This window comes from Notamacropus eugenii, chromosome 1, assembly GCF_028372415.1.
Source record: "Notamacropus eugenii isolate mMacEug1 chromosome 1, mMacEug1.pri_v2, whole genome shotgun sequence".
NCBI lineage: Eukaryota > Metazoa > Chordata > Mammalia > Diprotodontia > Macropodidae > Notamacropus > Notamacropus eugenii.
This window is the reverse complement of record NC_092872.1, coordinates 55,308,821-55,332,943: the sequence shown is the minus strand read 5'-3', so window position 1 is coordinate 55,332,943 and position 24,123 is coordinate 55,308,821. Positions and strand designations below refer to the sequence as shown.

Genomic DNA, 24,123 nt, shown 5'->3' with positions numbered 1-24,123 from the left:
AAAATAGAAAAAAAAAGGTGAATTATCTTATTGGAAAAACTTGACCCAGAAAATAGATCAAGGGGAGATGATTCAAGAACTACTGGACTACCTGAAAGCCATGATCAAAGAAAGAAACTAGACACCATATTTCAAGAAATTATCAAGGGAAACAGCCTCAGTATCTTTGATCCAAAGGGCAAATTAGAAATTGAAAGAATCCATCATTCACCTCCTGAATGAAATCCCAAAATGAAAACTCCCAAGAATATTATAACCAAATTCCAAAGCTTCCAAGTCAAGGAGAAAATATTACAAGTAGACAGAAAGAAACAATTAAAATATTGTGGAGCCACAGTAAGGATAACACAAGATTTAGCAACTTCAACACTTAAGGATGAGAAAGCTTGGAATATGATGTTCTGGAGGGCAAAGTGGCTAGGATAAGAATTAAGAATTACCTACACAGAGAAACTGAGTACAGTCCTTCAGGGGAAAAAAATTGATACTTAATAAAACAGAGGACTTTCAAGCATTCCTGATGAAAGATCAGAGCTGAATAGAAATTTGATTTTCAAATAAACATCTCAAGAGAAGCATAAAAAGGTAAACAGGAAAAGAGAAATCACAAGGGATTCCATAAGGTTAAACTGTTCACATTCCCACATGAGAAGATGATACTTGTAATTCCTAAGATTTTTATCACTATTATGACCGTTGGAGGCAATGCTTGAACCTTACTCTCATCAGACTTGGCTCAAAGAAGGAATAATATACACACTCGGTTGGGTACAGAAATTGATTTTATCCTACAGGAAAATAGGAGGGGAGTTGGATAAGAGAGGCAAAATGATAGAAAGGAAAGCAGAAAAATCAATGTAGTCAAAATTAGAAGGAAAGCAGAAAACTGGGAAAACAATTTTTACAAGTAGCTTCCACTGATAAAGGCCTCATTTCTCAAATATATAGAGAATTGAGCCAAATTTATAAGAATATAAGCAATTCCACAATTGATAAATGGCCAAAGGATATGGTCAAACAGGCAGTTTTCAAATGAAGAAAAAGCTATCAATTGTCATACAAAAAAAGATCTAAATCACTATTGATTATTAGAGAAATGGAAATTAAAACAACTGAGGTACCACCTTATACCTATCAGATGGGCTAATATTACAGAAAAGGAAAAAAATGACAAATGTTGGAGGAAATATGGAAAAATTGGGACACTAATGCACTGTTGGTGGAGTTGGGAACTGATCCAACCACTCTGAAGAACAATTTGGAAGTATAGCCAAAGGACAATAAAACTATTCATAACCTCTGATCCAGCAATACCACTACTAGATATGTATCCCAAAAAAATATTTTTTCAAAAGGAAAAGGATTTATATACACAAAAATATTTGTAGCAGCTATTTTGGGGGGAGGTGGCAAAGAACTGGAATTGAGAGGATATCCATGAATTGAGGATGGTTAAACAAGTTTTAGTATGACTGTGGTGCAATATTGTTGTGCTAGGGGGTGGTGCCAAGATGGCAGAGTAATAGCACGGACTTTCTAGAGCACTATCCCAAGCCCAGCCAAATACCTATAAAAAATGGCTCTAAACAAATTCTGGAGCTGCAGAACCCACAAAATGATGGAGTGAAGCAAATCTCCAGTCAAGACAGCCTGAAAGGTTGCCAGGAAGTGTCTGTCACTCCACACAGGGGCAGGGTGCAGTCCAGAGTGAATCGCACCAGCACAGACAGGACCTGAGCAGGTCTTGGGGAGACTGAACCTATCACACCTGGGGCAGTTTCCAGACTTCATGACACCAAAACATCAAGGACAAATTGGAAGGTCAGTGGGAAAAGCCTGTGGGACCAGTGTGGGAGAGTGGAGTGGTCTGGCCCCAACCCCAGGGCAGAGCCCCCAGGAGGGGACGGGGGAACCTGCAGCAGCCACAGCAGCAATAGGGGCAAAGACAGCAACTGTTTCTGGAACTCCAGGCCCACAGATTGCGGGGGAATCCAGATGCTGGCAGTAAATCCCCTACCTCCACTAGAAGCAGAGACCTATCTTGACAAAAAGCTCAAAAGTTAAGTAAATGGCTGGGGAAATGAGCAAAAACCAAAAAAAGAATCAGACTATAGAACCTCACTTTGGTGACAAGGAAGACCAAAACATGCAAACAGGAGACAACAAAGTCAAAGCTCCTCCATCCAAAGCCTCCAAGAAAAATAGGAATTGGTCTCAGGTCATGGAAGAGCTCAAAAAGGGCTTTGAAAAACAAGTAAGAGAAGTTAGAGCAAAAACTGGGAAGAAAAATGAGAGCGATGCAAGAAAATTATGAAAAATGAGTCAAGTGCTTGCTAAAGGAGACCCAAAAAATGCTGAAGAAAATAACACTAAAAAAATAGACTAACCCAAATGACAAAAGAGATCCAAAAAGCTAATGAAGAGAAGGCCCTAAAAAGCAGAACTTGCCAGATGGAAAAGGAGGTCTAAAAGCTCACTGAAGTAAATGATTCCTTAAAGATTAGAATGGAGCAGATGGAAGCCAATGACTTTTTGAAAAATCAAGAGATTATAAAACAAAACCAAAGGAATGAAAAAATAGAAGACAATGGGAAATATCTCATTGGAAAAACAACTGAACTGGAAAAATAGATCGAGGAGAGACAATTTAGAAATTATGGGACTACCTGAAAACCATGATCAAAAAAAGAGCCTAGACATCATTTTTCAAGAAATTATCAAGGAAAACTGCCCTGATATTCTAGAACCAGAGGATAAAATAAATATTGAAAGAATCCACTGATTGCCTCCTGAAAGGGATTCCAAAAGGAAAACTCCTAGGAATATTGTAGCCAAATTCCAGAGCTCCCAGGTCAAGGAGAAAATATTGCAAGCAGCCAGAAAGAAATAATTTGAGTATTATGAAAATGCAATCAGGATAACACAAGATCTAGCAACTTCTACATTAAGGGATCACAGGGCTTGGAATATGATATTCCAGAAGTCAAAGGAACTAGGATTAAAATCAAAAATTACCTACCCAGCAAAACTGAGTATAATACTTCAGGGGAAAAAATGGTTATTCAATGAAATAGAGGATTTTCAAGCATTCTTGAGGAAAAGACCAGAGCTGAAAAGAAAATTTGATTTTCAAACACAAGAATCAAGAGAAGCATGAAAAGGTAAACAGGAAAGAGAAATCATAAGGGATTTACTAAAGTTGAACTGTTTACATTCCTACAAGGAAAGATAATATTTATAACTTGAGACTTTTCCCAGTACTAGGATAGTTGGAGGGATTATATGCATATAGACAGAGGGCACAGGGTGAGTTGAATAGGAAGGGATGATATCTAAAAAATAAAATTAAGAGGTATGAGAGGAATATATTGGGAGGAGAAAGAGAAAAATAGAATGGGGCAAATTATCTCTCACATAAAAGAGGCAAGAAAAAGCTTTTTCAATGGAAGGGAAGACAGGGGAGGTAAGAAGGAAAAAGTGAACCTTACTTTCATCACATTTGCTTAAGGAGGGAATAACATGCATACTCAATTTGCTATGAAACTCCATCTTACACTACAGGAAAATAGGGGAGAAGGGGATAAGTAGGTGGTCGGGAGATGACAGGAGGAGGGTGTAATTAGAAGTAAATACTTTTGAGGAGGGATAGGGTCAAAAGAGAGAACAGAATAAATGGGGGGCAGGATAGGATGGAGGAAAATAAAGTTAGTCTTCCACAACATGACTTTTTTGGAAGTCTTTTACATAACTACACATATATAACATATATCAAATTGCTTGCCTTCTCAGTGGGGATGGGTGGGGAGGGAGAAAAGGAGATAAGTTGGTACTCAAAGTTTTAAAAACGAATGTTAAAAATTGTTTTTACATGCAACTGGAAAATAAGATATATAGGTAATGGGGCATAGAAATCTATCTTGTCCTCCAAGAAAATAATGGGGATAAGAGAAGGGAGGGGTGCGATAGAAGGGAAGGTAGATTGGGGGAAGAGGAAATCAGAATGCATGCTGTCTTGGAGTGAGTGTAGGGGAGAGATGGGGAGAAAATTTGGAACTCAAAATTTTCTGGAAATGAATGTTGAAAACTAAAAATAAATATATTAGAATTTAAAAATAAAAAAAACTGTTGTGCTACAAGAAATGATAAGTAGGATGCTTTCAGAAAAAAACTGGGAAGACATACATGAACGTGAAGCAAAAAGCCAGGAGAACACCATACACAGTAACAACAATGTTGTAGGATGATTAACTGTGAATGACTTAGCTATTCTCAGAAATACAGTAATCCAAGACAGTTCTGCAGGATTTAAGATGAAAAATACTATCCACCTTCAATGAAAGAACTGATAGAGTCTGAATGTAGATTGAAGCATACTTTTTTCAAACTATTTTTCTTGGGGTTTTTTCAAGGGGGTCTGTGTTTTCTTTCACAACATGACTAATATGGAAATACACTTTTCAGGACTACACATGTGTAATCTATATCAAATTGCTTACCTTCTCAAGGAGGGGAGAGAGAAGACAACGAACTCACGAGAAAAGGGTTATGAGAGTTGGACTGATTCACATAAAAAGGGTTAAGATACGGAAGGCAAGAGAGTATAACCAAGGCAAGAGTGATGACTTGGGAAAGAACTGGGAAACAGGGACTGGAGGTCATGAGACTAAAAAACGGAGAACGCATGAGGAGTTGTACAACAGACAAATCTAGAATCCCTTAGTTTCTCCTCTTTAGCACTTTACCCATTTAATAGGTTTAGTCTTTAACCAGTAACTATTTGAAAAACCAGAGCTCTTTGATATCCCACTCTTTTATTATCAACTTGCCCTCCAATACTGTACTCTTCCCCTATACTCCACCACCACCTTTCTTTTACCTCTAACAACAAAGCTAACAAAACATTTCTGTCCTCAAGTTTGAAAAATGTCCCCTTAAAGTCAATAATAGATTTCCCCCTGTAACCCAAGCGATTTGTCATTTTAAAAAATACCCCAAAAAAAGACAGGGAGGGAAGAATTTTCTGTCATTAAAAACATGCATATTTTTTAGAAAGATGGAATCCGAGCCCTTACACAATGCCCGGCACATAGCAGGCGGCTTAATAAATGCTCATTAATTGCCTGGTCACCCTAACTGGCATCTCCTGACTGCCAGCTCCACCTAGCACAGTCTATTTCCCCTGTTCCCTTACATCCCACTTTGTGTCTCACACCCCCAGCCCTGGTCTCCCCAGCCTTCCTTCTTCCAGGGCAGGTGTAGCACCCCCTGCCCCAGCTTCTCCTGCATCCCACAGACGACTGCCCTCGACGGCTTAGGCTTACAGGACAGACTGGGAGCGCAAACTGTCCTCAGAGGCGGACGACGAAACTCCGACTCTGGGAGGTGGAAGTGACTTTTCCGGTCGCTTTGTTAGCCAAGGTCTGGGAAGGAACGTGAACCTCCCGGCCCAACGCTCTACATCCCCTAGACCACCCCCACCCGCACAGACCACGGGGCCCCCCGCATCCTTTCACTGCAGACACACGCCCCTGTCCTCTCCTCCCCACCCAGCAGGCCGGCCCGCACCTTCCTGGTGATGTTGTGCACGTAAGGGCACGTGTTGCAGGCGAAGCGATGGCAGCGCTGTCCCTCCTCCACGATCAGGCCGTTCCCGCAGCCCGGGCAGAAGAGCAGCATGTTCCTGGAGGTTCACCCAAGTCCACCATCAGAGGACCGTTCGACCTCACAAATCCGCGACGGCCCCGCCCCTCCACCTCCACCAATGGCGGTTCCCCATCGGCCCTGCCGACAACCCCGCCCCTCGTTAGCCCCGCCCTCTCTCATTTCATCCAAGGCAGTCCTGCCCTCCTGCATCCACCAATAGCAATTCTTCATAGGCCTCGCAGTAACCCCGCCCCTTATCGGCCCCGCCTCTCCCCCACCAAAGCCGCCCTCCTCTCCTTTTCCACCAATATCTGTTTCCCATTGGCCCTACGGCCGTCAGCCCCTCTCCCTCCACCAATGGTTGTTCCCCATCGGCCTAGCTTCAACAATGCCCCTTCCAACCCCGCCCCTGTCCTCTCTCCCATCGACCATCCCCCAGCCGCCCTTCGGAAGCCCCGCCTCTCTCTTTCCACGAATAGCCGTTACCCAGCAGCCCCTTCGGCAGTCCCGCCCTTCTCTCCACGGTTTCTCTGGTGTTGGCTTGGTAGCACTCGCCGGAAGTTTCCTGCTAAAGGCTGGCATGGAGGCCTGGGATGCGGAGGAGAAGCTGCCGGTCGTTAAGGAGGAGGTGGAGGCTGCGAGCAGCGGAGGCGGCGGGGAAGATGAGGATGACGAAGAGGAGGCGCTGCCTCACGCCGAGGTGGTGGACGTGTTTCAGGAGGGTCTCGCCATGATCGTTCAGGATCCGCTGCTCTGTGACCTGCCTATCCAGGTGTGCGAGGTGGAGCTTGGGGAGGGAGGGCACGGCCGCCCGGACCCAGGCCCGGGCTCCCGAAGGCTCCCTTCCTCCGCGGCCCTGTCTGGAAACACGTGAGAAGAACCCGCCGCGTATTGACATGTCTGTTACTAGCGAGGAAGGGGTTAAAAATGGTCAAGAAACTGCTGCGTGCCAGGCATGGTGGGTGCAAAAGCTAGAAAAAAAGACAGGTCCTGCCCCCAGGGAGCTTGCCGTCCAATAGGAGAGGGCGGGGAAGGGGAAGGTGCAGTACAGTGGAAAAGCCAAACAAGTCCAGTAGGACTGCAGCCCCATCGAAAATTAGCTCCTGGAATTTCTAGCTTGTGAGATCTCTATAAATGAGTCCGTGAGGGGTAGAGTATGTGTGTGGATCAGACAGGCCAGCAGCTGCCTATGGCTCCTACTCGGTTCCCTCTTATTAGTCCAGAACAGCGGAAAGTGTCAGAGTCAGTGTTACCATCTAAAACTAGGTGTGTAAAATGAGAACCTTCCTGAATCTCAGTTTTCTTCTCAAAAATGAAGATAATGATACTTCACCAGTCTCCCTTATAGGCTTGTTGTGAAAGGGCCCTTTGTAAACTTTAAAGAGATTGGGCCTCACTTCCCAGATGTAAATACAAAACCCTTTAAAGCCTATGATCCTTTTTTCTCTAATTAGTTATTATTGTGTTCTAGGTCACTCTGGAGGAGATAAATTCTCAGATAGCTCTGGAATATGGCCAAGCAATGACTGTCAGAGTTTGCAAAGTGGATGGAGAAGTGATGCGTAAGAACTTTTTAGTTACCCTTTACTTTTCCTGACTGCCATGGAGATATATTACACTTATGTTTCCCTATCATAATCATTTGTGAGACTTTCTAAGTGCTGATAAATTAATATTGGGGGAGGGGGATGAAACACAGGGCTAACAGGAGAAGGGAAGTGTTTTAAGTCAGGTCCGGGTCCCAAGATTCCTGCCCACTTCTTCTCTAGCAGTCTCTGAGGCACAGTTGCTCTCCTTGGAGAGCCCTAGCCCATTGTGGGCAGTTGGATTAAAGCTAGGTAAGGTGCACAGGGCAGGTTGTCCACTGGTAATTTTTACACACTCTGTCTGTGTCCATATTTCAGCTGTTGTTGTGGTACAAAATGCCACAACCTTAGACCTAAAGAAGGCTATCCAGAGATATGTGCAGCTCAAACAGGAGCGGGAAGGAGGCATACAGCATATCAGTTGGTGAGTTGTCAAAGTAAAGAGGATTTATCATCTTTTCTCTATCCCCTAGCTTGAGTAGGAGTGGAAGTTTTGACAAAGAGGTAGATATCGGATCAACCTCAGAAATCAAATAATTAGAGATCCTCTGTATAGAAAAGGCTGTCTTGTATGATGATGTGCTCTCCATCACTATGGGTGTCTGAGCAGAAGCTCAGTGATCCACTAACCCCCATTTCCCCCTCCCCCAAGCTGAAAACTAGATGCCTGTATTGGATAGGAGGTTGGACCGGCTGACCTCTACAGTCCCATTGGGCTTTGAGAATAATTTTTGAACAGCAAACTAAGATTTAGGGCACCTAGTTTGTAATCTTGGCTCTGCCACTAACCCACTATATGATCTTGGGAAGGTTACTTTCCATCCCTGGGTCTCTTTCTCCATTTATAAAACAAGGATTGAACACAAAGGTCCTCCCTAACATTCTGTGATCTGTAGAAGGGATTCCACCAGGTGGGAAATTTGAACAGGACCTCCTTTAAGATTCCTTCACCTGAAATTTTTGATCTTTGGAAGTACTTAAGGAGAGAGTGGTCTCAGTATATCAGTGAAGATAGACTACGAAAGGATCTTCTTAAAGCTAGGATCCTAGGAGAGAGCTAATATTTATTCGTTTATTCCAGGGTCTCTTTCCTCTTGGACAAAAAGGGACACTTAAATGGCCTTACTCTCCAGAGGAAAGCTATAGTCTTAGAAGACCTTTGGGATCTGTCTTTCGTAACAGGCTTTGTTTATCTTTCCACTGAGTTTCTGATGTTTGATTTTACTCCCTCTTAAATTCTTGGGGAGGTCTCCAGGTCATATATATGGAGAACATACCATCTCACTTTTGCTGGAGAGAAGTTAACTGAAGATGGGAAGAAACTCCGAGAGTAAGTAGGTCATTTCATTTGTGCTGCAGGAAGTTCTGGAGTCCCTGCCCCTCTACAATATCACCTGTGATCCCAGACATTCATGGTACCCATTTAATGTATAAAAGGACTGAGTAAGTGTACTCCTCCCTCAGGGTAGTCTTCTGTACATATGTACTAGAAGATGTGTACAACACAGGGTTCTGCATGTGCTTGATAGATGTCTTCCTTTCTGGGAGGTTTGGCTTTCCTGGAAAGCTTGGCCTGACCACAGTTTTGATAGCAAATGGGAAGAGAGGAGGAAAGGATAGGCGGACAAAGGTTTGAAAATGGAACAAGGTTGAAAGGCCTTAATAGTTGAATATTAGATGTAAAACACAAATTAGAAATGTGATGCTTGTTAGTCCAAAGTTGGCCTTTAGCCATGGAAACAGCTCTGGACCAAAGGAACCACACTGAAGGAAGGTTAGAACATCATCTGAGGTTAAAGAGATGGACTTGGATACTTTGCATCATCTTTTCCCTTAATGTGACTCCCTCATGTTAGTGAGTTAAATTTAGAAAGGGCTCAGAAATATTTTGAGAAGAAAAAGAATAAATTTTTTAATCCCACTTAGCAGGAAGACAGGAATTTTTACTGCTCATCTGAGCATCAAGCCCTCCATTCTCTCTGTCCTTTGTGACGGATCAAGGCCCTTAGACAGTGAAGGAGTCACCGTGGTGTCTGATTCCAGACTAGTAATCAGTGTTCCCTTTTCAGGTATGGCATCCGAAACCGAGATGAGGTCTCCTTTATCAAGAAGTTGAGGAACAAATGAGGTAATGCTTATGAAGGCCTTGTAAATAGTAGCAGGAAAGCCTTTTTATTCCAGAGATCAAGATGGAGTTGAACTTTGCAGAATTCACTTCAGTCCCTTTAGGCTCACCCTAGTATTATACTTTCTTTCCCTAGCCCCACCCCAGGGCTCAGTCTCTCTGGGCTCTGTGGCCTTCTTAGGCTAATGTCCCCTAGTTTGGGACCTAGGAGTCTAATAATTCCCATAGCTGATGGGGATGGGGATCAGGACTGGGCAGTGGCCTTGGTCTGTGTGACAGTCATCCTTTTTGTGCTATTTCCAGCCTTCTGAAGAAGGAGGATGCAGGAGGCTGCCAGGATATTTCATCTTCTCATTCAGATGATTTATGAGATGGGTAGGGAGTGGTGAAAAGAAACAGCTTTGAGGCAGAGATTCATAGACCTTTTTTTTTCCTTTTAGCTCAGCGGGAGCTTAGGGATCATTTAGTCTAACTTCTTCATTTACAGATGAGGAAACCAGGCAAGAGGTTAACATCTTGGCTCAGAGTCAAACAGCTAGTCAGTGAAAGAGCTGGGGTTCGAACCCTCATCTCTTTGGTCAGTTGCTCTTTCTACCACAGCATAAGACCTGAGTTCAAGTATTTGCTTGGCACTTATCACCCACACATATTTTATTGGATGTCACATTTTATTTTCCACATATAGAGAGGTAAAGGCTCTCTAAATATCTAAACTCTTCATCTCTCAGATTGAGATAATCATCTTTGCATGACAACCCAGAGTTATTGTGAGGCAAGTGTTTTGATAGCATTAACACTCTGGAAGTTCATAAACTTCTTAAAGAGTTTCTTTGCAACTTCTTTGCTTTCCACACAAGTCAGTTTGGATCTTTTGAGGGCAGGTACCAGTGACAGCTATTTCTCAAATGACTCTTCAGCTACCTCCTCCCCCAAGTACTTGCAAACTTTTTTAAAAAGTAGCTCTTTTTAAACAGGATACCTGTTAAGGCCTTTGTCCATCCACTTCCTAATCTGGTCTAGCATATCTCTAAAGCACCACCACCCTCCCCACCCTGACCAAAATTCCCTGTGATTTACCTAATCTGCCTAGTCCAAGTCTTTCATTAAAGGTAGAGGGCCCTAGGTCACACATCATCCATCACATTCTCTGGAGATCATGGGTCTAACTTTGTGGCAAAATAACCAAAGATTTTATTTATTCAGAGTTGCCTGATTGGAACGTTTCTTGTTTTACAGGGATCAACCTGTCCAAGCTCAGGAGTTTTGCTACTGTGCTGGGATATTTTCATCCAGCCCTGAACATGAGTGGAGAGAAACAAGATGACAAGATGGGGCTAGCTCCCAAGGAATAACAAGACCTGGAACTTGAAACTTGGTGTCTTGGGTACCACCTGCCTGCTGGGCCCATATAGCTTTATTTTGTTTAAAACAAGGGAAATGGGGCTCCAATTTCTATGGAGGAGAAGCACTGAGTCATTTTGCTCCCTCGTGTCCAGAGGCATCTTTTCTCATGCTGGTGAGATAGGGCCACTTTCAGCTTCCCCTTGCCCCTTTCCCACCTTCCTTCAGTTCTTAAAAATAATCATTTTGCCCTTTCCCCAACCCTAGTCCCAACTCTTGAAAAGCTGGTCTGAGTCTTCCATAGCTTTGTGGCTGCATACTATCTCAATATCCCCAGTACCCATGGTTCTTATTCTCTGGTTGCTTTTTCCCACCTCCCACCATCAAGGCTGGCTGCTAAGAAAGAGAAAGGCACAGGTGTGATCTGAGTTAATGGCAGCTAAAACGCTCCCGTTCCATTTATTGGCCACATGTGGTGGTCGTCAGCTGGGCTAGTTAAAAAGGTAGTTATGGACACTAGTGTAATAAAAACCTGGAGGCATAAAAGGGGTTCAACAAAACTGAACAAGGCACAGTCATTCTGTTTTCAGGAAACATGTGAGTCATGGTGAGATGAGGCAGGACCAGGCTGCACTGCCAAGTGCAGAAGCCTGAGTGGGAGATGGGCAAGGTTGGCCAGTGGGATGGGATCTGGGTCTGTCCCCACCTGGGGGAAAGGGAGATGCAGCTCCTGGCTCCGGTCCCAGCACCACTGTCCCCCCCCTCCAAGTTCCACCTCCCGTGGCCCTAGATCAGTGGAGTTGAGCGTCCAATTCATACTTCTCACAAAACTTGTCTGTGAAGGGGATACATGTGAGGAACTCGCACCACTCACAGCGGATTGGGTAGAAGTAGAAGAGAATCACCAGGCCAGAGAGGAGGCCCAGGAAGGTGACCTGGAAGACGATGATCTGGCACCGTTTTCGATACAAGTCAAACTTGCCAAAGCTGATGTAGGGCAGGAAGGCAAAAGAAAGGAAGAAGCCACTGACAAAGCCAGAGATGTGGGCAAAGTTGTCGATCCAGGGCAGGAGACCAAAGGCGAACAGGAACAGCACCACGGCCAGAAGCTTGAAGAAGGCTCGCCAAGGCCGAGCCAGGATCTGCCAGCTCTGGAACAGCTCCACGAAGAGGCAGGCAAGGATGCCAAACTGGGAGCCTGCGGGGCCAACCTGCAGGAAGAGGAATGGTGGGGAAGAGGGGGAACACTGGGGCTGACACAGACTCCTATAAGGAAGGAACTTGGAAGATTGGGGGGGGAGGGACAGGGAGAGTAGATTGGGACAGGGATGAGAGATGCCCTAGAAGGCCTTGCTGAAGGTACACCTGTACCTAGGGCACCACCTCTATAGTGGTTAGTACAGTGGTTGGAACATGGTAAAACCTTAATGTTAATGACCCTCACCACAACTTTCAAAGGAACCAAGGATCTGCCATGGTTCAAGATTACCTGATTGGGAGATTCTAAATTATCATGAATAAACCTGAAGTTCTTCACTTTAAGAAATTTGTGTAATCTTTGTAATAAATACAGACCTTTTCTAGTCTGTAAGTTGTAAGTCCAACCTTACAGAAAAGGAAACAGCAAAAAGAAAGTGAGGTTACAATGAACCAGGACTGGAACCCCATTAATTCCCTTCCTACATTAATTTTTTTTAAATTTTGTAAATAAATTTTATTGAAATGATTTTTGTTTTCATATCCCAGTCATTTCTGGATAATACTGCCACCTACCCCCTCTCTCACCTACACGCCACTTAATCCATGAGCCCTTCCCTCTGTAACCAAGAAAAGCAGTTTAAGAAATGACAAAGTGTTCCCATCTGTTAACATGCACCATTTCATTCCTATAGTCCCCAATTAGCCAAAAACAAGAAGGTTCATTTTATAAAAACCTTCCTGAGGCCACGATTTCCATATATTTAAGAGTTTACAAGTTCCATGGTGGCGGTGATTTTTGTCAAATGCTTTTCTTAAATTCTCCCCTATGGGGTCCAATACCATACTAAGGACAAAGTGGTTCAACATTTCTGATTTACAAAAACTGTTTAGGTATATTTTCTGAATTGTGTCTGCCAAATGAAATGAGGCCTCTAACTCTCAAAGGTGTCTTTATCAAGTACTTGGTATGTGCTCAGTTAAGTTCTTAAGGGAGATGGATACAGGCCCTGCACTTGACTTGACATTCTAGTTACAGAAATGAGATTCAAGAACAATGCAAAACAGAGCTGGATTCAAAGACCAAACTGAAAGGGCATAGGGCCACAAAAGGATGCTTAGAACACAGCACATAGGCTATCAGAGCTCAAAGAATCCTTACTGATCACCAAGTAAAATCCCCTCACTTTAAAGAGAAAATGAAACCCAGAAGGGCAAACCCAATGAGCCAGTGGCAGAGCCATCCTGAAGGGAGCCTGAGAGATAAGATAGATTGTAACAGCATCCAGACTGACTACCGTGCGTGCCCCATGGGACACCTCAGCCAGAGCCTTACCTCAGCCCGGTAGGGCAGGAAAATGGCACTGGCCAGGTTGCCTGTGATACCACTCAGAAGGTAGATGATGGATATGCGGTGCCACCCAGCTAGTTTCTCTAGGTCCCTAAGGATCGTCATTTGGAAGCAGACAGATACCAGGCAGTGCAAGATCCTGTTAAGGAAAGGGGAGCAGAACACTTAGAACAATATCGACACCCATTTACATACCCTAAGGTTTACCCTACCTATATTACTAGGGTTCATATGTTGTCCCCCTCCATCAGAAGGTGAGTTTTTCAGAGCTAAATGTGGCACTTTACACACAATCGTGGTTTCATAAATGCTTTTTCACCCATCAGGTATATTTCCTGAGGATCACTAAAGAAATCTGTATGTAAGATTAGGTTATTGTATAAGATGCAGAGTTTCAGGAAAAGTTATTTACTTTTCTACCCTCCATGCCTAACCCTGGTTCCTAACAAAACTGGATAGTGAGTATAGGGAAACCTAGGAGAAGGACCTGGTCATTCATATTCAACCTTGCACCACTTGAAGGCTAGAAAAGCCCCAGGCCCTAGCCCAGCAGGGCAGTGACTCACCCAGCATGTAGGAAAAGGGAGAGCCAAAGACGATAGAACTGGTCAGGAACCTCGGGGTTAAGGAAAGGCAGAAGGCCACAGACATCATCCATGCAGTGCACCTGTGGGAATAGAGTGGTCTATCGGCATCCCAGGAAGTAAAAGAGGTGGTTGGGGATAGAGGGGACAGCACCCAGGTGGGAAGGGACCCACAGAATCCTTTTGCCAACCCCACCCACCCACATCTTGCTCTGCATAAAAAAAAAAAACTACCTCCATCCCCATACCTACCTGAGAGCATAATGTAGCCTCCTCATGGAAATAGCCCCTCATGAAGTCACAGTATTCTCGAGAGGTGATTTCACACCTTGGAGGGAAGAAAATTCAGACAGAGGTCATCAGAGGGGTGCCCTGTAGTCTAGTCTCATCCTTCCCAGCCCCATACCTGTAACCTTCCCTAGGATAGTCTAATCAATTAAGTCTCCCTCCACTAACCAGTCTGTCCCATATGTCACCAGCACCTTCTGTGCCAGTCCCTGAGAAACCAGGTGGGGGAGGCTAGTCCTCTCTCACCTTCCTTTGGTACCAATGCAGCAAGGCCTCCCGGTGATGGCACAGTCCATGTGGAGGTGGTTGGTGCGGTTCCCAGCGCTGTTTTTGGTGCAGATCTGGGTTACAGATGGGTTAGAAAAGAAAGCAGGTCATTCCCACCCCATATGGGTGAGGAGGGGCAGGATTAGTCCAGTAAGGTGTCCCCTGGCTGTCTCCCCCACCCTTATAGTACCCAGAGCTAGCCAGAGCTGGGGATAAGGGTAGGGTCACTGGATACCTCCAAAAGACCCCTGGGCTCTCAGGCTGCGGGCCGAGGTCCTTGTTCTATTTCCAGAATTTACTTACTGGCCCTTACACCTATCTCTTTCCCTCTCTGAGTCTGTGTCAACATGACTTATGGGGACCATAAGCTTTGCTCTAGACTTTGATGAGATCATGGCTTTAGAAGAACTTGTTATTTGACTACAAGGGCTCATGTTCAAGGTTGGGAGCTGGTGTAATGGAGAAAATGGATCTGAAGTCAGAAAACTTGGGTTTGAATCCCAACCCTGCTATGACCTCAGGCAAGTCACTCTTTGGATCTGTTTCTCTTTATGTAAATTGAGGCACTGGGATGACATGATCTCCACGACTCTCTCCACCTTATGATCCTATGATGCTTTTCCTGACTGGTGTTTCCAAAATGAGCTCTCTGTCCCAGTTTTTACCAGGCATAGAAAGTGAAGCTGGGCTGGGAGAAGAACTGAGATGGACAAGACCATATAAATTCCAGGGATTGATGTTCTCCTATTGCCTTTATAAAGCAGGATTTGAGCCACTCCCAAACAATCTGTTTGGGAATGGAGTGGAACTGCCTGGAGACACCTGGACACCTGCCTGGCCTTTTTCTTCAACAGGCCAGCCCCACCATCTACCCAGTCAGGAAGAATAAGAACATTTGGCCCAGGCCTAATTGTTCCTGATACCCTCCAGTATCAAAGGATTTGGGGACAAATGGATCTCCAGAGTTGAAGGTGCCTATGGTATCCCTCACACAGATGTTGGGTATCTCGCTTACCGGCCATTTAGTGATGTCATCTGGCCATTCGTGTGGGCCCTCGGAGGATGGCTCGTCACATACCCTGTAGTGCCACAGCTGGTCAGACCCCCTTGCCCACTGGTCCCTCATCTTCCCAGGTCCCCTTTATGGTGGCCTCCCCACACCAAGCCCAAATATTTGCAGCCCCAAGAATCTAAGCATCTCTGATCCTATAGGCTCATCCCCTTCCACCTGCTCCACCCCTTCAATAGTAATACTATTGAGATCAAAGAGCCCAAATCTAGCATGTTGTGGTCCCTAACCCAGGGCAAGGGATTGGGAATGGGAGGGCCATCTGGGGAGGTCCCTCCAAGAACCTAGCATGGTGACCTACCTGGGGTCCTGATGGCAGACAGACCCAAACTGCCTCTTGTTCCCGGCCAGGTATGGAGTGCTGGGGTGAACAGGCCACTTCACCCATACAGCCAGCGTGGACTGGAAGAGAGTGATTAGGGTCAGCCTCACTAGAGGATTCTAGGTGAAGGGCAGCGAACAGGGTTGGGAGAAAGGGAGAAGTGCTGGCCCAATCCCTGGGGGAATGTGTCTTCTAAAGTATGACATTCATAAGAAACAACAAATAAAAAGAATTCAAAGAAATACGAGGAGACATAAGAAATGATGCAGAGTAAAGACAGCTACTCCAACATGCAGGGCTACAACAGAGGTGAGGGCAACAGCAGCACCAAGTTCATGTTAAAGACACAGTTAAATATATGTTTAAAAAAAAAAAGGAATATAAAAACAAGATGGATGATGTGGACTCTACTAAGGCAGCAAGTTCTAGTGGAAAGGAGTCAAGAGGCCTGGGTTCAAATCCCATCAGACACTTACTAGCCATGTGATCATGGGCAAGTCACAACCTCTCAGAGACTCAGTTTCCTCATCTGTAAAGCGGGGATAATAATACTTGCACTACCTACCCCACAGGGCTGTGGTGAAGATAGAGCTTGGCAAATCTTAAAAGTTCTACAGAAACGGGAGGTTATTAACATCACACAGTTTGGGGGCCAGGGTTAACAATCAGAAAATAACAGAAGCTTACAGACATGTATCACAGACAGACAGACAAACCCAGGTTTTAGTGAAAGTGTGGTGGGTAGTTTCTGGGACCTCATCATCTCCCTGCCTCCATCTGTCTGCCTCAGGGCTGGGGACAGTGCTGGAGCACGGAGCAGGTAGGGAGGCACAAACAGATTAAAGGTCACAACGTTAACTAAAAAACCAAAGAAGGGTGGTAATAGCATGCCAAGGTTTACAGGGTTTGCCTCATCATAGCCAGGCAGCACAAGACAAGTGAGGAAAATGGAGCTCAAGAGATAACTGACTCGCCACACACTCATTAGCCAGGTCTTGAGCCTACATCTTTAGAGTGCAGATCCACTGTTCTTTCTACTCTAGCATGGTGCTTCTCATAGAGCATCACCCCAGCCAGAAGTGCCCTTAGAGAGCATCCTCTGAACAGAGGACACCACATAAGTCCCATAAGGAATCGTGGTGAAGCCAAGCCCAGGAGCCTGGGTTATCCATGGCTACAAGACCATACCAGGCCAAGGCTATGTCAATGATATGCAAACCCCAAACCAGTCTCCACAGCTGCAGCCGCTTGCAGGGAAGCAAGAGACCCAAGAATCTTCCCTTCCTGTCCCTTCATCTGTACAATGAAGAGAAATTGGATGAAATGATCTCCCAGTTCCCCTGTGCTCCCAAGGTCACTAGGATCAGGGCAGGGCAGGGTCATTGGGAAAGGAGACAGGGACTCACAGAGCACTCCTCCTCGGAAGTCTGCACACAGCCCGATCGGTCATTCCGCACACAGCAGGCTGAGTGCTTCTCTCGCTCCCGAGTGGCCTGGATGAAGTTGTGCACTTGCTGGTCTTGCCGCATGCATGGAGAAAACTTGGCCCCGAGGTGAATGAGTGCCTCCTAAGGGAGAGTGAGCCAGGGGTCAGGTGGGGAAGATCACAGATCAGGTATGGAGAGACACCCCTTGCCTGGCCCCCCAAGCCCTTAAGGAGTTACAGAATTTCTAGGTGGAAGAGACTTTAGGGTATCACATAGTTCAAATCCCTCATTTCACATCAGAGGTAACTGAGGCCCAGTGAAGGGCCTCATCTAGAGGGTAGAAGCAGTGAAGGCAGGGATTCCAACCCTTGTCTGATTCCCAATCAAGGGCCCGTGCCACACAATGCCACAAAAAAACTTACTGAGCTTGGCCCAATCCAGAAGTTCTCCTGTTGCACATACTTAACATTCTCATAAACCCCTCTGTTCCTCAGGACCTGTTGGGAAAGTGAGGAGGTTGAAGCAGGTGGGACTGAACTGAGATTGGGTGGGGAACCCCAGGAAATGGCCACAGAAAGATGGAGCAGGGAGTACAACAAAGCTTGGAAGGGAAGGATACCAGAGACACCAATTAGGGAGACAGAACAAGGGGCCATGAGATCATTCACAGAACCATGTCTAGAGCTTGGAGGCAGTTAAATGGCTCAGCAGATAGAGCACTGGGTGTAGAGTCAGGAAGACCTGAGTTCAAATCCGACCTCAGACCCTGGGCAAGTCACTTAACCTCTTTGCCTTAATCCACTGGGGAAGGAAATGGAAAACCACTCAGTCTCTTTGCCAAGAAAACCCCATATGAAAAGTCAGACACAAACAACAAGAGGGACCTGAGATCAGGACCTGAGATCATCTGACTTTAGCCCCCATCATTTTACACATAAGAGAAAGGGCCAGGGCAACAAATGCCAAGGTCGCATAGACAGTATGTGGTAGGGAATAGGAGAAATGAATCTAGGTCCTCTGATTCTAAATCCAGTGGCTTTGCTTCTATATGCCCTCAGCCAGTGGAGGAAGAGGATTTCAGGGTCATCCCATCTTCCCTCTTTGGGACGTTCTCCATTCCCAGCCTAACCTGGCAGAGCCTTTGTCAAAGGAAAAGTTGAGGGATGGAGTTGAGGGCACAAGGGGCTGGTCCAAGATGGGATCCAAAGACCAGACATGGCACCAAAAAGAAACAGGCAGTATTATCCCAACTCCTGCCTTGCCCTGGGATGGCCTAAGACACCAAAGGTGGAAGCCAGGGAAGCCAGTGAGGCTAAAGGGAAGGAACGGAATCCCGGCCACCTGGGGTCCTCACCGAGTCTACCGTCTCATGCTGAGAGAAGCCAACAGGAGCAATTCCATAGATACACACAGCTAGGATGGTGATGAGGGAGTGGACGAAGGTCAGCCAGTAGGTAAAGAAGGGCCTGGAGGAAGAACACAGAGGTTCAGCACTGGGCCAGGCCAGCACCTGTCTCACAGCCCCAAGGAGACAGTGGCCAGACTACAATACATGGAGAGGCTTTACTTTCCAAAACAGACCTGCTCCCCCACACTCCCTCCCAAAAATACCTGGACAGATCCAATCTTATGAATAATAAAAGTGGGAACACAGGGCAGAGGACAAAATTCAAGTCTCAGCTCTTATGTTACCAACTTTTCATGCGATCATCTCTTTCCCTCTCTGGGTCCTCAGTTTCCTCAACTGCAAAATGAAGGAATTCCTAGCATTTAGAGCTGGAAAGGACTTCATCTTCACTTTGGAGGTACAGAAAGTGAGTATCAGAGAGGGAGAGTGCTTTACCCAAGATCCTGCAGGCAGCAGAGTCAAGATTCGAACCCAAATCCTCTGACCCCAAACCCAAAGCTCTGTGAAATCAGCCTACCCACTCAGTGATCTTAAAGTCCCCTTTAGCTCTCAAACTGAGCAGTCTATGATTGAACTCCATGGTGAAGCGTTCTGAAATATGGTATAATGGTGATGCACCTGACATCAGGCAGAGTGGAGTTCAAATCCTGGCTCTGTCACTAACTATGGATCATGAGTAAGTCACTTTCTCTCTCTGGGGCTCAGTTTCCTCATCTGTAAAACGGGAATAAGTAATACCTAGATAATACCCACTTCAGTAGTTACTATAAGGTTGAAATAAGGCACTGGACATAAAGCATTTCTCAAATCTTAAGGCACTATATATAAGGATCAATTATTATTACTAATGGAAGTCTTAGTACCAAATTGATCTTTCACACAAATCCAGATTTTCATTCTATGGGTGTGCTTAGAGGACTTAGCCTCTTAATTACCCTGTTCCTTCCACCCCTCGGTATCCACTACACTCCTGGTCACTCCGACTCCCAGCATCTGTGCCCCCATGCCCATTGGCCACTCCCCACCTGTGGTCATCCATGTCCTCAATCTGCCGCTTAACGTAGCTGTCTATGCGCTTCCGATAGGTGCGATTGGTGAGCCGACCCACCATGCCCAGTCCATAGGGCCTCTTCTCTTTGGCAAACAGCTTCCTGACTGGCACAGCGATGCGCTGACCCCGACGTGGCCCCGCCACACTCACCACCTCCTGCCGCAGCCGCACCTTGGGCTGGGGAGCTACAGCTGCCCCCTCCTTCTGCTTCCGCCACCCCCGCTCCAGAGGTCTGAAACACAGACAATAACCAGGCTCAGGCATGGGGATTCAGCTAGCCAGGCCCATCCTCTGATACCCAGAGGCTCGGTCACCTTCTCCTTCCCCACCTCCAAGAGTAGAAGTAGACTAGTACATGCAAATGACATGTAACTGTTATTATATATAACTGTTCATTGTTATTGTTAAATTTTAAAATAAGTTATATGGTATATGTGTACATATATGCATGTGTGCATGTGTGTATGTATGTGTGTATATACACACATACATACACACATACATACACACACACACATACATACATAACCATTAAATAAGCTCCCTGGAAAGCTCATCTATGAATATGACTGATTCAGGGAGAAATCAATAAACTTGTATTAGGATAGCTAGATGGCTGGGGCTGGAGTGAGGAAGACACATCTTCATGAGTTTAAATCCAGCCTCTGACACTTACTAGCTGTGTCACCATGGGCAAGTCACTTAACCTTGTTTACCTTAGTGTCTCATCTGTAAAATGAGCTAGAGAAGGAACTGGCAAACCACTCCTGTATCTCTACCAAGAAAACCCCAGACAGGGTCATGAAGAGTTGGACAGGACTGAAACAACTCAACAAAAGCACTACTATGTGCCAGGAACATAGGGAGAGGAGAGAGCACACAGATGACTCCTGTAGCAACCCCAAGCTAAAAGGCTCTCAGAGGTTATCTGGTCCAAAAAGAAATCTCTTCTCTACCCTTTGTTTCCTTCCAACATGGTTATTCTGCTTTCACTGGAAGATTCCTAGTGCTAGAAAACTCACTACTACTACCCCTTCTCTCCTGGAAATCCATGTCAGTTTTGGATAGAACTTCTCATTCCTTTTATCAAGCAAAAATATGCCTTCATCTGTTTAATGAAAGGAGGAGGAGGACAATGAGGTTGAGAGATGGGAAGTGATTTGCTCAAGGATACATCATTAAGAGAGAGCTTCAGGGATTGAACCCAGGACTCCTGACACCCAATCCAGGATTCTTTTTTACTGTCCCCTGCTGGGTTCTCCATCAGAGGATAAGTGGCTCAGTCTTTGGAGATTCAGAGGGTGAGCTCCCCCCAAGACTTGCCACCCCACCCCAAGATCAGGGGCACCTGCCCCCAAGAGACCCGTCCACCCAGCGAGGGAGCAGCTCACAGCATCAGATGGCTTCTTTCCAGCTCACTCTTGTCCAGGGCGCCCCCTGTGAGGTCAGCCTGCTCTGGCGGCTTCTCTTCCCACTCTTTGAGCGCGGCTTCTGAAGGTGATTCAAACACCTCATCTGGGTAGGTGGACAGCTCCTCATGGAGGACTCCTTCCTGAGCAAATGGGGTTGTGGGGAGGATGCTCATCACAGGAACAGCGAGGGAGGGGCTGCAGGGAACAAGCCTCTCGTGGGGGAGAACACCCAGTGGTAGACCAAGGAGGAAGAGGGCAGGGGACAGAGCTATGATGCAACAGGAGAAGGGATCCTCTGGGTGAACTAGAGATGAAGCAGGAGAAGCAAAGATAAACTCCCAAAAAGATGGGGCAGGGCAGACAGAGGGAAGCCATACTCAGAGTCCCTGCATCTGGGGACAAATGTGGCTTTTCATTTACCCGAGCAAAGAAGGATGTGTCCAGTTCATCAGGGAAGTCCACAGTATCTTCCTCTAGGAAGCTGGCAGGTGTGAAGCTTCGTCTCTGGGCCCTGCGCAGGGTGCTTTCCCTCATGGACCGGCCCTGCGAGGAGGAGAGGGAAGGAGGTGAAGTTCTGTGGACCCAGGGAACAGCCCCAAAGGGAGCCCTCATGTCTTCTCAAGACATTTCACACATGACGTCCACGTCCACATGCATGTGCCTACAGACACACAAGCACATTTTAATGAACAGGTGTTCGTGCCTCTCCCTACATATGTGTATATATGTGCAAGCATAAGACTTCTTAGTACACACACACAGTACTTATATGACCTTCCCCAAGGCCTGATGCATCTGTAGCTCCCCAGTGAGGTCCCAGCACTGCTTACCTTCACGAGAGCTGCAGCTGCCCGGAAGCTCATCTTGGCGACAGATTCCCTCTTCCGCCTCCTTGGCAGGCGATTGAAGCCGGAGCGGGAGCTAGTGAAGGAGCAAAGGGAGGTAGCCCCAGGTGTGATAGGTGTGTGAGGGATGCTGTAGCCATCCGTGTCATCCGCCACGCGGAATGCCCGGCCTCGGGCCAGCGGGTCGATGATCTGCAACCAGAGACAGGGCCTGGTTGGGATGGGGGAAGGGGCCGGGGAGGGAGGTGCAGGGAACTATCCTCTGTTGTTAGGGTCACACATACACACTCTTCTGTCCTTGTCCCAGGGGATAGAGAAGCAGTTGTCTCAGTGTCTTCACATTGCCTCCAAGGCCTTGTTAGTTGCCTCCAAGGCCTTGTTAGAGGACCGGGACCTTGGAGTTCCCAAAAAGTGGAGGTGATTGTGAGGGATGGGGTGAGACTATGTCCTGCAGGGGAAGCCGGAGAGGACCTCAAAGGTCATTCTGTCCAACCCCCTGCCCCAAAACAAAAACTTCTTCTACAAGAACACTGACAAGTAGCTTTCCAACCTCTGTTAAGAGACCTGTAACAAAAGGACACACAGCCCTGAAAACATTCAATTTTCAGATACCTCTTAACTGTTAGGAAGTTATTTTGTTATACTGAGCCAAAATCTCTGTCCTCCTTCAAATTCCACCCTTGGGTGTCTAGCCTCATACTGGGGACCCCCAAAGACAAGTTCCCTACCTACCTGAGGCAGCTCTGTTGGACTACCATTACCACAGTAATTCTTAGGTTAAACATGTATTTGTCGGCATTCTGTTCTACATGTATATTCTCTAGTTTTACTTATGGATGTCCAACCTCACCGACCACAATTGAGTTCTGACTGGGGAGGAACTACTCCTGCTCCCTGCTCTCTCTCCTCCTCCCCTCACCCACTCCCCGTGCCCATTGCCAGGTTCTGCACACACAGGGAATTCACTCTTGCTATGATGGTGACTAACACACCAACATCAGGGCAAAACAGGTTGGGTCAGATCCCAGCTCCAGGCAAGACATCCTAACTCATTCTGGGGTTCAGTGGGATACCAGTCTCTCATTCCTGTTAGAGTAATGTGTGTATATGTGTGTGTGAATAGATAGATATATACGTGAGCATGTATGTTTACACATATGCATATAGTCATGTGTCGATAAGCAGCACTGTATACCTAAATGTACACATACTGTGTATGTGAGCATACACATGCATGCCTATATGGATGCTGACATGTATAGCACACATGTGCATATGCATGAAAGCATAAGGGATTATCACTACGCATGACAATGGCTGCCATCATCGCCGTCACGTTGGGACACTGTAGAGCAATAGTGTTTCATCCCTTAAACCACTTTTCAAATAAATAAAATTCCCCATCGGATTTCCCCACTCTCTAGGCCTCTTCCGTGAGGCTCAGGGAGTAGGACGTGACAAGACAGAAAGAGAAGTTGACTTTAAAATGTGTAGGTTTCAAGAAGTAAGAACTCTTCCTAGAAACGGGATTTAAAGCCCTAAGGATCCCATAGAGAGTATAATCCAGGCTAAGCAGAAGATAAGTAAGCTGCTTGAGGGCAAGGAGATTCCCTTTTGTCCTTTTAGCCTCTGTACTTAGTATAGAGCCTACGCAGCAGGAACTACTAAATGAGAGCATACTGAATTGAACTGAACTGAATCCTCTTATTTTACAGAGGTAGAAATCAAATCTCTGAGAGATTTTACAACATGTCAAATGTCACAGGGCTAATGGAGCTAGGGGGCAGCTGGGTGGCTCAGTGGGTGGAGCACTAGGCCTGGAGTCAGGAGGACACAAGTTCAAAATCAGCCTCAGACACTTACTAGCTGTGTGACCCTGGGCAAGTCACTGAACCCTGTTTGCCTCAGTTTCCTTATCTGTAAAATGAGAAGGAAATGGCAAACCATTCAAGTACCTCTGCCAAGAAAACCCCATGGACAGGACGGTCCATGGGGTCACAAAGAGTTGGACACAACTCAACAACAACACAGAGTTAGGATCTGAACCCAAGTCTTACCAACTCCTAAGTCAACAAACTTGCTCACTACCATATAATCCTGACTTGGAAACAACAGGATAGCTCAGAGGATAACAGAGTGCCAGGTCTGGAGACAAAAAAATCTAAGTTCAAATCTGGTCCCCAGACACTTATTGGCTGTGTCACCCT

The 24,123-nt window shown here is 46.0% G+C and overlaps 3 protein-coding genes across 6 annotated transcripts in view; 1 reads left to right on the top strand and 2 right to left on the bottom strand.

Moving 5' to 3' along the window:
* POLR3K (RNA polymerase III subunit K) overlaps positions 1-5,821 on the bottom strand; it is an 85,350-nt gene extending 79,529 nt beyond the window's left edge. For 2 of the 3 annotated variants that reach the window (XM_072602308.1, XM_072602318.1), the window contains exon 1: positions 5,566-5,747. Coding sequence is in view for 1 of the 3 variants with exons in the window: in XM_072602328.1 (XP_072458429.1) it covers positions 5,566-5,676 (111 nt within the window). In the remaining 2 variants the exon portion in view is untranslated. Of the gene's footprint in view, positions 1-5,565 lie in introns of all 3 variants that reach the window. The other variant, XM_072602328.1, reaches the window with a different exon arrangement.
* Positions 5,822-5,870: 49 nt separating this feature from the next.
* On the top strand, positions 5,871-12,421 carry SNRNP25 (small nuclear ribonucleoprotein U11/U12 subunit 25). The gene is made up of 6 exons (XM_072602341.1): positions 5,871-6,415; positions 7,115-7,205; positions 7,548-7,653; positions 8,485-8,559; positions 9,299-9,357; positions 10,591-12,421. The coding sequence occupies exons 1-5, from the start codon at positions 6,032-6,034 to the stop codon at positions 9,354-9,356; spliced, it is 714 nt and encodes a 237-aa protein (XP_072458442.1). The 5' UTR covers positions 5,871-6,031; the 3' UTR covers position 9,357; positions 10,591-12,421.
* Positions 11,119-24,123, bottom strand: part of RHBDF1 (rhomboid 5 homolog 1) — a 45,739-nt gene continuing 32,734 nt past the window's right edge. For both annotated transcript variants that reach the window (XM_072602294.1, XM_072602285.1), the window contains exons 5-18: positions 21,902-22,108; positions 21,492-21,614; positions 21,051-21,211; positions 19,634-19,891; positions 18,555-18,666; positions 17,623-17,697; positions 17,180-17,341; positions 15,753-15,853; positions 15,398-15,461; positions 14,362-14,456; positions 14,080-14,155; positions 13,810-13,910; positions 13,229-13,382; positions 11,119-11,906 (exon numbers count right to left, since the gene is read on the bottom strand). In XM_072602294.1, the coding sequence (XP_072458395.1) occupies positions 11,487-11,906; positions 13,229-13,382; positions 13,810-13,910; positions 14,080-14,155; positions 14,362-14,456; positions 15,398-15,461; positions 15,753-15,853; positions 17,180-17,341; positions 17,623-17,697; positions 18,555-18,666; positions 19,634-19,891; positions 21,051-21,211; positions 21,492-21,614; positions 21,902-22,108 (2,109 nt within the window). In that variant the 3' untranslated portion in view covers positions 11,119-11,486. The remainder of the gene's footprint in view (positions 11,907-13,228; positions 13,383-13,809; positions 13,911-14,079; positions 14,156-14,361; positions 14,457-15,397; positions 15,462-15,752; positions 15,854-17,179; positions 17,342-17,622; positions 17,698-18,554; positions 18,667-19,633; positions 19,892-21,050; positions 21,212-21,491; positions 21,615-21,901; positions 22,109-24,123) is intronic.

Coding starts and splice junctions, on each gene's coding strand:
- SNRNP25 (XM_072602341.1), top strand. CDS start 6,032: ATGCCCCTTCCAACCCCGCCCCTGTCCTCTCTCCCATCGACCATCCCC. Junction 7,654..8,484: donor GGCATACAGCATATCAGTTG/GTGAGTTGTCAA, acceptor GGAGGTCTCCAG/GTCATATATATGGAGAACAT. Junction 8,560..9,298: donor GATGGGAAGAAACTCCGAGA/GTAAGTAGGTCA, acceptor TTCCCTTTTCAG/GTATGGCATCCGAAACCGAG.